The 13,311-nt window shown below is 39.7% G+C and overlaps 1 protein-coding gene across 1 annotated transcript in view; it reads left to right on the top strand.

The window, feature by feature from the left end:
* Nucleotides 1-280: 280 nt before the first annotated feature.
* The window catches only part of hs6st3b (heparan sulfate 6-O-sulfotransferase 3b), a 69,752-nt gene continuing 56,721 nt past the window's right edge, over nucleotides 281-13,311 (top strand). Inside the window, exon 1 of the mRNA XM_072396990.1 lies at nucleotides 281-1,326. Within this exon, the coding sequence (XP_072253091.1) occupies nucleotides 782-1,326 (545 nt within the window). The 5' untranslated portion in view covers nucleotides 281-781. The remainder of the gene's footprint in view (nucleotides 1,327-13,311) is intronic.

The following is a 13,311-nucleotide window of genomic DNA, read 5'->3' on the forward strand; positions in this document are numbered from 1 at the left end:
ACCGATGACAGCCCGTGAGCATCCCGCTCTCCTTTTTCCTCATCAAAGGTCACTTCCAAAAAGTTAAGAGAGGATTTTATATTTGGTCATATCTCTTGTTTTGGCTGCGTTTATCAGGTTTCTGGGTTTGCACTCTGTTCAACAAGACCAGGGGATGCATGGGGTGGGATGTAGAGCTTTCCCAGCCCAACCGCGACGAGAGCACAACGCGTATTCGTCGGCTCGGATGCAGCAGCATCCTCTCAAAAGCATTGCTTCAGCACAGCCAGTCAGACGCCTCAGCCCGTAAAGGATGCTGCTGCCTGCCGGATGATCCAGTTCAACAGTGCAAGCCGAGCGACGTCCCCCCCCCCCAGCCGAAGTAAGTCTGCCAGCGAAATAAACCACTCAGCGATCTAGATTGCACGGGATCTTGCATTGAGATTCAAGAGGAAGTGAAACTGAAAAACTCTCATCGATTGCCTCATTTTCAACTTGATGCCGGAGCACAGGAGTCGTCGGCACGGATGCAGCTCCACACTGGCTTCAGAAGTTGGATAGACAGAGATTTGAATGCAATGACTCTTGAATTTGGACATTCCCAGCGCATTGGAGACGGTGTGCATTACTGTGCATTAGCCTGTTTTGTTCATTTTAAGTGTCTCAAGGAGGGTGATCAACATGTGGCACTTAAATAAAAGGCACCTTTAGTCTATCTGAGGCTTGGAGGAATATTGATCTCCAAAGAGCCCATGGGTGCTACTTATTCTCAGTAATGGAATGAAGTCAGTATCTTAAGATAATGGATGAAAGATCCAGTAAGCTCATTTTGGTACCTATCTTAGCTGTCCTTTTTGTTATGATAGGTTACCAGTATATATGTCCTACAGGCAGCAATTCGTGCCACTTTAAGACTGAGGAGAAATTCAGGGGGGTGAGTCTACTTTCAACCCCGTACCAAGACAGCGATGATTTCTACAGAGATCAAGATCTGGAGGATGACAGTCCTCCAAAATTACCGTCCAAATTCAATTTCTCTGAGAGAGACCTTGACAGACACGTGGAGTTCAACATAAAAGGGGACGACGTGATAGTGTTTTTGCACATCCAGAAGACCGGGGGAACCACTTTCGGGAGGCACTTGGTGAGGAATATTCGCTTGGAGCAGCCGTGCGACTGCAAGCCAGGGCAGAAGAAATGCACCTGTCATCGGCCGGGGAAAGAGGAGTCCTGGCTCTTCTCCCGGTTCTCTACCGGCTGGAGCTGCGGGCTGCACGCAGACTGGACCGAGCTTACGAACTGTGTTCCAGTCATTATGGATAAGAAGGAGGCCCAGAGGAATAAAAGGTAACAAATGAGTCTCTATGCGTCTTTGTGCCCAAGACCAGTAAAACATGTTGTGTCGATTAAACATGTGGGGTGCGTTATTACAGTCAGGAACACATATACAACACGTTACTTTCTCTTAATGACAATTTGCACAGTATTGTCTATGCTAGAACCCGTTCTTGGTGGAATGGGCATTGTGGGGAAATAGGCAGAAGTCTGTTGATGTCAAATTAAAGACATTTCCTGCAGTTTCCCTGCTTATAGTGTTTTACTTGGTCTTATAAAGTCGCTGTTTTTGCATTTGTCTTAATAATTCCATTTCCAACTCCAAATGTTCAAACACCTTTTGGTGATTTCAGAGTCCCTGGATAAGACCCTCACTGATACAACCAGCTGAAAATAGCACAAACACTCCATAATCCATAAGTCTCCCATCATCCTTGGCCTTTGTGTCCTGGTGTGATATGACAGAGTCCCTTTGAGGTGTCTTATTAGGTATATAGTAGCAGTTTACTACTCCATTATTACAGAAAGTCGTCTTACTTGTTGCCATATTATCTCACAACTCAGTTCAAATTACCTCTATGTATTTGTTTGATGATATATGAATGAAAAAGCCCAGAAGAACCTCTTACTTTCAAATGCATTATCGCTATTTTATTCTGTTGTAGCTGCAGCAGAAAGACATTCACGATTACTAATGTAAAAGAGCTGGAATGCAAGTACTAAAGAGGCACATTGCAATGACTGCATCAGCTATAATCTGTGTGCTTGTGTGTGTGTATTATTCAGGGCAGTAAGCATATCTGGACTCAGTGATTTTTGAAGTTGCATCGCATGCCAGGCTATTCATTAAAAAAAAGCCAATTCACCAGCACACATCCAATAGAGATGACCAAAAATGTCTTGTCTCATAAGCTGGATTCCTGGACTGCAGAGAATGTCCTTCTCCTTTCTGAAAAAACATACAGCAAAGTACACAAGCACATGATTTATTTCTGCTGTGCCAAGTGTTTTCTTTACTCAGAGAAGTGCTTGCCGGATGCGACAGCTCTTCATTTCACAGCTGCAGCATCTGTTCTGCACTTACACGCCTCTCGCCGCTTGTTCTTTAGTGGGCTCCCGCAGCATCTATTCTGAGGTTATTCCGCCTCGACCAGGGCTGTTGTTCGACACATTATGTTAGACACTCTCTTTAACAAGCCACTGCATCAGGCCCATTTACTTAGATGACAAAAAAGCATTATGCAAATGTCATCCTCGTAATTATTTTGCGGATGAGCAATGCCTTCGTTGAAACATCTATTAGGTTCAAGTGAATAAAAGAAGAAAAAGGGTTATTTGTAATAAACCCACAATAATCAACCCACAAAAATCTTTAGTGCACCTGAAGTTGCACCGGGGGAATGCTAATAACGTACTGCCGCCAAATTCAGGCCCGTGTTTGCGGATGAGAGCCTTTTTGATTGACTGGCTGTCTTTCCGCAGACATGCAACTTTCCAGTTCTTGAGGTGGCAGTAAGAGGAGGCCAAGGAGGGCAGAAATGCCAACTCCAGCATGGCCTTGTGTGGCCTTTTCAGCTGCGCATGCCTATGCGGCTCGGTGAGCCTGCCGCGCGGCCCTGGAAAGGTCAGACGTGTCAGGCTGGATCAGTGTGCGTGTCCTGCGGTGTGGCTCCTCTGGAGTGGGCTGTCAGTCAGTGAAGAAGTGGGGCTGGCAGGTTGGCCCTCGTCGGGGGGGCTTCTGGAGAAACGTACCTCTAAGTGCTGTCCTCTTAAGTTGCTTTGTGGAGAGTCTCATGGTATGACCTCATCTGCTGCATGCATCTGGCTCACTGAACAGGTTGCTTTCCTCTCAGACGATTTCAGAGGCCTGTGCCGAAGAGGGCTGCCGGAACTATTTCTGATCGTTACATGTTCATTATTTTACTCTCTGCTCGAGAATTACTCATGGAGATATATTCAGAGTGACGCTGGGGCACAAAAGGACGAGCCGATTTTCAAAATTAATTTCGTACCAAAGCAAAGGAGCTTCTGAGTAAATCATCGTCTTTCAAAGCATGTGTAATAAAAGCTTGCAGTTAAAAGAATCAGATGAATATTTGATGGTTCTTCTCATTAAAAGACAAACAAGCTTATTTAGTTTAAGACTAGTATTTTAAAATGTGTTCCAGCTGTTGTGCTGCTGAACTTATGTCACTCAAATGAGAAAAACTAAAACACGGCTTTATTATTAAATTGAGGTGAGGTCATTTTACTATCAAACGCACCATCTGAAGTTCTAATGACACAGTATGCTTCTTTTATAAAGAGTCATTGAGGAACTCCCGCTCACCAGTCATGTATTTATAAATACATGTACTAATATCATAATTTTAGTTGTAGAACCTTAAATGAACAACTAGAACTAGTATTTTAAAATCCCCAACAAATCAAAGTAGCACATTTGTTTATGCAACTCTGATATTGTAGATGAGAAATGACTTGGCATTTTCAAATCGAATCGCCCCAGCCTAAGATTCTGACAAAGATGAACAATTATGTTGCCTGTTATTAGAGTAGATGTGCCGCATAAAGCCTTTTATTACTCATCAGAGAAACGGAGAGGGAGCATCATCTATTTTAATGAACCAGAACACAGAAATGTGAGTTTATCTTCCATCCAAAAGAAGCAGACGATGCTGCCACCGCTCAGGTGAAAAAATGTTATCAGATCTTTGAAATGTGAGGGGTGGCCTTATTTATTCAAGGCTACTCTACCATACAATAAAAAATAAATCTCAGCTCATTGGTTATTGAAATGCACTGAAACATGACTTTTATTTATATTGTTTTTTTATGTAGAAATGAACATTTATTATAATTCAGGGGCAGCTTTTTGTTACATAAGATAATGCCGCTGCTGACTGGTCATTTGAACCCCCTCAGCACAGAGGAAACAAGATGAACCAGCAGTTTGCTCAACTCCCAACATGTCTTCATGTGCTTTTTTTTGGTGAAATTCAGAGGTCAGTGTTTGGATTAGTGTTGGACCAATTTGAAGTCTGCTCATATTGCATCTTGCGCTTTCATTAAAGCAAAGCAGTGGATTACTTTGGTGAAACATTTGTGATGCTTGTCTTTGACAGTCCAGTGTGCCGGTAAGTCATGTTATCAGCTCTGCCATAGACGTTTTGTCTTGTCAGGTTCTTGTCACGTTCGGGTAGGGCGAAATATCTCAAGAAACGGCACAGAAGACTTCTTTTTTCTCCCTTATAACTATTTATAAAATTGATTTTATACCATTCTATTTATATGCAGGAGCTTGCCTCTGCCAGGTTACATTTTCCCCACTCACTGTCCACTCAGCATTTGAATCAATCCACATTTTGTCTATATTTAGATAAAATCTCAATCAATTAATTCAACTTCAATGGTTAAGCGCATTTGACCTACTATGACAAGCTCATAATAACACAGTTCAACAATCTTGAGAGCTACACACATGAATTAGAGAAAAAGATTGTGCCAATAAACCAATAAAGGAGATAAATATAGGGGAATAATGTTATCTTTAACTTTATAATCTTTTAAATTCAGCTGAATATTATCTTAACCAGGAATAACCTCCTGTACCTCCTTATTGTAGCGAAGCTGAGGAAGCCTCTGACTGAAGACCCTCTGTTGTTTAATTGCGACGTAGTGTAAAGGGAGAGCAAGTAATCCATTATGTTTAGCAGCCTGTGCTTCTTCTTTGGCCAATCAGCTCAGAACTCTAGAACAATCCCCTTCACACAACCAGATTTGTCTTACAACTTTTCTCAATTTCATGCACTGTAAGCAAGCTTTATTTAATGTTTACGCCTTTAATTTTCTGTGATAGTTTGCAGATGCATTTAGCATTAATCTAAATGAACCATCTTTGGACAAAGCCAACATCCTCTATTCTCTATTCCCAAAACAAGAATGTATTCACACATTTTTTATATTCCTTCAGTTCCAGTATTTCAGTTGTATTATGACTTTGGTGATAATCACTCAAGTGTTGTAGCTTTTTAGACAGTGTGTAGACATTTCCCCTCCCCTGTAGCTCAAGCATTGTGGTCATTTTATGTTTATTCTGATGCTGCAGTTTTAATTAATTATGCATTCTCCGTGATCAGTTTTCCTGTTGCCTCTACATGATGACTGCTGGGCAGAAAAGCAGAAAGAGACAAATGTCCAGTCACGGACACAGTTCAGATGATTTCCGCTGTTTGGTCTCGATGAAACATTGATAGCTATTTGGTGATATCGGGTTTGTTCTCCCTGCTAAAAGAAATGGCAGAAATTGGTTGCTTGCGAAAATGCAGCATGGTTTTCGTTTTAGATGTACTGTATTTAAGATGAAGAGCAGGCTGTGTGTTTGTGTAATTTGGGAGCAACTACCCAGTGGGAATTAACTGAAAATCAACTTGCTGTTCGTCCTTTGAAAACTGAAGGAGAAAGTCCTGTGTGAAATTGGGTCACTGGTATTGATATTAATAATTACTGTAAGCTTAAAGTTTGAATAGCAAATAATGAATGATGGAAGGCTATGCTTTATGGGAATTATCTGCTTGAGTTGAATCATTCTTTATTCATTAGTTCCTTTATGCAAACTCATTAGCAGGTAAAGCTATGATACAGTATGTCTAGCCTAGCTTACCCACTGCAGCTTTGAAAATATGTTTCTCCCCTACTTCTCCCCAAAACACCATATTTGCATTCTTTGAATTTCTTTCGTACATTCCCTATATACGTTTTTGACAGACAGGAGCCGTAATGAACTGTTTTTTTTTTTATTTTTATTTTTTTTTACTAACATGGCACTGAAATGATATTCCAGAATCCTTGACTGAAAAACACCTTGCATCATATTTTATTCATAATAAATGATGCAGAGATGGCTGCAATTACCGCGCGACTGTTACTTTTTAACAGCTCTGATCAGTGAACCGCGCACGCCTCTCTCTGTGTACTACCTGTGCGTGACATCTTTCAGTGCTCAGCATCTTCCTGAGCATGTAGGAGAGAGTCATTACCAACATGACCCAGATGAACCCGAATGCAGAGAGCTGTCATATTGTTTCGGCAAAATTTAAAAAAAAATTCTTCCTAATTCAGGCTTGCTTTTTTACTTTGACTCATATTATTTTTCTCAAAGTATTTTATTTTAAATAATGAGAAAGAAATGATTTATTTTTCCTTGTTCATTGAAGTTCATTGGAGCAAATTTGCTTCTCTGAACAATGTGCCACAGCAGAGAAAAGCCAAAAGTAAAAACTTTAGTTAAATACAGTCAAACCAGCAAATGGTTATGTGCTGTTGTTGCTCCTCATAGACCTAGACTTTCCAGCTGAGCGGTTTTCTTGCTCAGCAAAGAGGTGAAAGTGCAGGACCTCAATGAGACACTAAGAGGCAGCAGGGTAATGGATGCCCTCTGGACACAGATCAGCTCCAATGAAGAAAGTTGAGTAGATTTACAGTTCTGGTCGTATCTTCAGATGTAGGAGGGAAAGCGCTCATCAGAATGATGGGATGTTTATTATGTGTGAAGTTTTGAGTGCCCTTGCGGGCCTTGGACTTCCAGTCACAGAGATTGCTCTTCATGTGTCATTAATCCAAGTCGTTGTTGCTGGCAGGCCTGAGCAGTAATCCAATTGGTTGATAATTAAGTGTTACGTCCACAGAGAGCGTAACAGCATACATGAAGCACTTGTCCACCATCATGACAAATAAAATTCAAATTAGCCCGTGCAGAAGAAGTGGAGAGCTAATATTTTAGTAATGCACACTTAAACTAACAGATGCAGCGGATGCAGTTTAAGCTTAAGCAAAAGTGTAACATCCACTATATACAGCCTTCACTCACAGCTACGTAGTAAAGGCTAAATAGTGAGTTTGAGTTATTTCAGATGGCTAAAATTCAAGTTGCTGCTGGCTGAGCCCCATCCCTCAGGATTCCTCACTGTTTCTCCAAACTGAGAGCACCCTGCCTGCTGCCTACTGCTAGTAAGACACAGACTTTGATTGATTTTTGTTTGATTCTTGCCATAAGCAGTCAGGCCTCTTTCACATGGGTCAAAAAAGAGAACATTGACAGCTGACAGACAAGAGGAAATCAACAGACTGTCTGCAAGACAGTTAGCAGCTCATTCGCAAGCCAGCAGTGTTGGGCCAACAATTAAAGAAAAACCCAGAAAAAAATAGCCTAATTTTCTCAGAAACGTTTGCTTAAATGATACCAGACGTATCGCAAGTTCTTTAGAAGTTGCTCAGAGCGAATAAACATGCTGCCATGGGCAAGATGAAAAGATTAATTTAGCCTTTATTTTAGCCAATGTGTACATAGAGTTATAAGAAATCAATGATTTAGCTGGCTTTGGTGTAATAATTGTATTTGTCACATGTTATATTTGTGTCCTCGCAGGAATAGTTATCACTAAGTCATGGAAGTACTGGAAAACTGACTCAAGTAGAAAATGAACAAATAAGATTGAATTACAACATCTAAGTTTTCAAATCTATTTATGTAAAATAGTTTTACACACTTACAATTTCTTTTTAACGAATTCACATTCTAAACCTATTTTTTCCCAATGAAAACGCTCTGCAGGTTGAAATTCTCCCCACTTTATCTGCAGACTCTGAAGTATCTTGTTTAGAAAATTCTGATGTACGAGTCAGCAACTGTTGTGTTGCTATGTCATACATAAACTCTCCAAGCTCTCACAGGAAATCTACAAGCATTTTGCAGTGTATTCAGCTTCATCAAAGTGACACAGTAATAGACACTTCGTGACACAAAAGTCCGACAAAAAGAGAGCGAATGTAATTCTACTCCACAGGAGATCTTACTGTCTACAAACTGCAGGTTGTATTAATGGTTTAATTTTGAATCAGAATGAACTTTATGAAGTAACATTGCTCTGAAATGCCCAAACATAAAATCCATACATCCAATTCATTTGCCTACTTCATTAAATTCAGAGTTGAGGGAGCTCAGCTGCCATAGGTGGGGGATACACTGGACAGGTCCACACAAAATGTTGCAGGTTTTTAATAGATAGTGTTGGAACACACTTCAGTCTTAATTTTTTACATTTATATATGATATTTATCTTGTCTTTACATATTCTGAATTTCCAGGAAGAGATTGAAATGATGTGATGTAGCATTGTTATTGAGAATCAGACTCTAATATCTTGAATACTCTATCATTTACATATATACATATATATATATATATACAGTATGTATTTGTGTGTGTTTCTGTACTTTTTTTTCTTTCGCTTTGAGAGGGTTCACCTGTCGAAAATGCACATTGATTGAATAATTGAATGAATGATGGGCCCATATTGGCCACTGCAGTCTTTGCATTTTGGAATAATATTGTTATGGATATTCTTCACTTTCCATTTGGCTGAACTGTTCGAGATGTGGTTTCGTGTCTCTTCTGAAAAGCCACTTAGGGTAATGAAAGCTTTGAAGCTTGCCAGAGCAGGCCTTCAGATTGGTGCCGTTGTCAAATACTTGCTGGTTCGGCAAATATGAATCTCCAAGCGTCTGATTCAGCTCTTATGATGTGATTAAAAGGTGGCATTTGGTCAAGCGGCTGGCTCCGTTCACAGTGTTTGGGAACTGATACTTGGTTAGCCTTTGGTTCTCTCCGTGCCTGAAATCTAGCAGAGGCATTTTAGTTTTTTGCCATACTTTCACAGTTTCCTGCTGTTTTTCTTAATTTGACCGACGTCACATGTGACAAATACTCTGCTCTGTCTCTCAACTTTGTATGAATTTGTACCAGATCCAGACCTGCTGCCAAGGAGGCAAACTCTTCCCAGTCGAATGAGACACTAAGAGGCAGGGCTGAGGTAAAAAACGAAGAGAATCAAAGCACCATCAATATGATCCGGTCAAATGTGTTCATCGAATGTGATGAGAATGAGTCAGGTGGTGCGCTGATTTCGGAGTTAATGTCCGCTCCAGGCCTACTTTGTGCCCGAGCTGCACAAACACTCCTATAATCAGAGATGCAGTTATCTTAGGCTCCGATTACCCTTTAATCTAGAAAAGAACATTCTAGTTCTGTTATATGGACACAACATAAAAAAGTAAATGTGCCACATGTGATTTTTTTTGTATTTGTAAGTTCTTGAGTGTTACTTTGAAGACAGCTGTACAGTGGCTGTACAGCACCCTACAGACACTCGGTACCCAATCATGGTACTGACTTGTTGCCAATTGATCTAATTACTTGCAACGTGTTCTTTTAGATGTTTGTTTTTAGCACCACTTTTTTTTTTTTCAGGTGTTTTGTTGCCTCAGTCCCACATTTTTTGAGACACGTTACTGCCACGAAATTCAAGATGAGCTGGTATTTCACATGAAACAGTAAATAGTCTATTTTTATGTGTTTCTATGTTTTTTTCTTATATGTTTCCTGTGTTCTGATTTGAATGAAATATTTGTTCATGAAATAAACGTTTTTTGGAGTTTGGTATTGCAAACAGAAAAAAGTATTTAAAATTATTAAACTACCATAAAAACAGGGCATAAAAATGTTTTTATTTTTTTCTTCGCCTGTTTGTGTGTGTATGTTTATGCTTGTATGATGTCTTGTTCATTCCTGTCATGCTGTACTTGACAGACTGACATATCAAACACTGTCGAGGAAAAAGCCAGCATGGGTGTCTGCTTCTATCTCTATTGATACACACCTGCAAGGACTGACGAGAGGCCTGTGCCAGGAATAACTACTTCTGGAGTTGATTTATTATAACAACCTAGAAAAAGGTCATATGTCCTTATCTGGGGGCGAGCTGGTGACAGGTAAGTTATACTGTGGGGAGGCTAGCTTAAGCTGTCGGCCTCGCACAGTTCCCCAATTTGGATTCAGAGGTTGACTGAGCACCTGGCACAGTTAAAGTGTAAATGCAGGTAGAGTCACCTTCACAGACTAATCCTCTGCTGCAGGAGTGTGCCACTTAGCAGGATTAGGATCTCCATGTTTTGATGTTGTTGTAGTTTTTCCTCGCCAATAGTTTGATGAAAACTTTAGCACTGAGTTTCAGAATGGCCTCACAAGTAGGAAATACAGTGCGCCGACTTTCACTTGTGGGAATTTTCCCTCATATTAATTTAGATAGTTTTTTGTTATTATGCCACTCCAAAATTAGTCACAGCTTTTGTCTATGAAATCAAATGGCAAACCAAAAAACAGGTTCAGTTACTGAATTCTTAGTGCTGGGCTTCTCCATCTTCTCTGTCTTCTCCGTCATGCGGCATCGGTCAGACTTCTGAATAATCATACTTAAAAGATTGAAGTCCAGATTGCCTCTTAAATTCCTTAATTAAAAAAGAAAAAAAAGGCTTTTTCCAGTTTTAATCAGCAAAATCATTATAGATGTTTGAGCCCTCATTTTCATTCACGTTCAGTATAGTATATATCTACTGTAATATTAAGCAATTAAAGGAATATTCCAAATTCATGACATGATGTCTCCTTTAAAATCTAGGATGCATACATTCCCAAGTATCTGCATGTCTGACTAACTGTTATGCATTTGTTTTATCTTTTTTAACATCTCTCATGTGGTTTTATGACTATCAAGGTAGACAGCGTCTAAGATGATGTGTTTTGCATGTTATATCGAGCAAAAAATTGTTTATTTCCTGCTGGAAACGGATTTTCCTCCTCTAGATCAATTTCTACCCACGCCCACCTGCAATATTGCTGCATAAATTGGGTCCCATGCCACAATATAATAAGTATGCATTGAAAATCTGTCCTAATGACAGCAGAGCGCTCGAGAGTAGGGTAACATCTTGCAGCATCACAGAGTGCTGGTGTGGAACAAATAGCATTATGTCGCAGCACGTGTTGTGATACAGCACATCAACCTCATCGTAGGAATCTGATGTCCCTCACTGTGAGTCATTCCTCTCGACGTGCCGGATGAATGGCTGGAGAACAGAGCTTTTAAATCCCACCCACAAATCCAGGGATCAGTTAACTTCTCATCAGTCCCCATTCTGCGATGAAGGCTGGACTACGATGTGCTTCATTCATCATTCTGTGTGAGCCTCCCCTCTCATGTTCGCAGTCTGAGCTGTGACTTTGTTTACTCTCTTCGAGTGTCATGAGAGGAAATTGTCCTGACGCTGGTGGCATTTGCTTCACTTGTAATACCAGGCATGTCTGTGAATCGTAAGAAGTCACGGAGGGAAGGGCAGTATTAAGTACCTTTAAGAGCCTCCTTTTGAATGATCAGAAAATGCCTCAGTGTCGTCAAATAACCAGATTATTCCATCGTTAAATATATCAAGACTGAGTTTAAAACCATGCATGCTAAATATTACTCTTCGTGTGGCTGTTAAAGCTGCGATGTTGAAAAAAGCCAATTTGGTTTTGTTGAGTGTTTTCAGGACCAGTGTGCTTTGCAGTTTCAATGCAATGCAGGGTGCCAACATGACTAATGGGCCAAACCTGGATTCTCTATCGACTCACACAAAAATACTCAGGGACTGATTTGACTGCTTATGGCACTGCTATAATCTCCCCTCCATTGATACAGTTTCCACAGCTATTTGTAAAACTGCTGCTGCAGCTTTTTTTTTTTCCATGTCAATCACAACATCAAATCTATTCATATGCAGCTCAGTGTGGAGCCATGTGCCACTATTCTTTGAAGTCCAATTCACTTCGTCACCTCTACATAACAAGATTGAACAAATGTGTTCTTTCTGCTGGTTAACTGTACTGTGTGATAAGGCTGATAAATAAAGTACCTTCCCTCAAGGCCATTTTGTGCAGCTATAGTTCAAACAGTTTTGAACATTAGCCAAAATAAGTTAGGAAATTGACTCCACTAATGCAAAAAACTAAAACATCTGCAATGCAAATTACAAGTTAAAAAAACAAGCAAAAAAAACAAAACAGGAAAAGCAACCAATGTCTTGTGAAAAATGGCCAAAACGAAAAGGGTCAACAACGGTTTTGGTGATCAAAACTGTTCACGAGTTGGTTTTTGAACGTAGCGTTCATTTTGGCTAATAAGGGCTTTGCCTTGCAATACAGACTAATTGTTAGCAGTCTGCTCGGACAATGTGAGGTTTTAAATCTGGTAAATGAAAGAAGTAGTTTACATTTTATTTTATCATTAGATAAACTATTTATTGCATTGCACCAGCTTTGAAGAGTAAATTGTGACACACTATCTCAAACATAGTTAGTAGGAAGCTATAATAACGCATCGTTTTACACACCTCGCTTGTGATGCTTAGTCATATTTTAGTCTTGTGAATTTAATTCACGTTCTCACAGCAGTCAGGAATTATAATCTATTGCTGTATCTTCTTTTTTACTATACGTAGGCGTTTTACATGTCTACATCTCTATTTTACTATTCTTTTTCCTGACTTTTCCTTAACAAGAGTCAAAGAGTGAAGCCTGGAGGGGTTGTGATGGAATAATACGCAAGTATTCCATTCAGAGGGCACTATTTTATCTATTTCTACATTTGATTTCTGTTTTCATTCATTAATATTTGTATATTAATGTTTTTGTGGTAAGGTTTTAACTCTTGGACAACAGTTTTTTGAGGATTTTTTTAGGTTTAGGAAATCATAAATCCTGCACATGTTGTTTCACATGTGAAAAAGCTCAATTTTCCCAGTTACCACACCTGACCCTTCTTCAACTGACACGGTGCAGACATGGAAGAGACTTCCAACCGAAATACATTATACTTTTAAACCTGTGCAAAAAAAACAAAACAAGTTTACTGTCATTGATAGCGTCTTATTTTCATAGTTAGACTAAAAACTTAAGTTATAGAAATGGTCCCATCCATTTGACCATTTTCTACTCTTTTCAAGACAAGAGCAGCAGCACATTATATTGGACTGTAAAAATATCAAAGCAAAAAGCAAAATAAGAATACAACTTCTAAACTGTCCAACTCCCACGTTGCTTTGATGTATTATTTTAAATACCAGTGG

Source organism: Leuresthes tenuis, unplaced genomic scaffold (assembly GCF_036924035.1).
Source record: "Leuresthes tenuis unplaced genomic scaffold, fLeuTen1.0.hap1 SCAF_12, whole genome shotgun sequence".
In the NCBI taxonomy this organism is placed as follows: domain Eukaryota; kingdom Metazoa; phylum Chordata; class Actinopteri; order Atheriniformes; family Atherinopsidae; genus Leuresthes; species Leuresthes tenuis.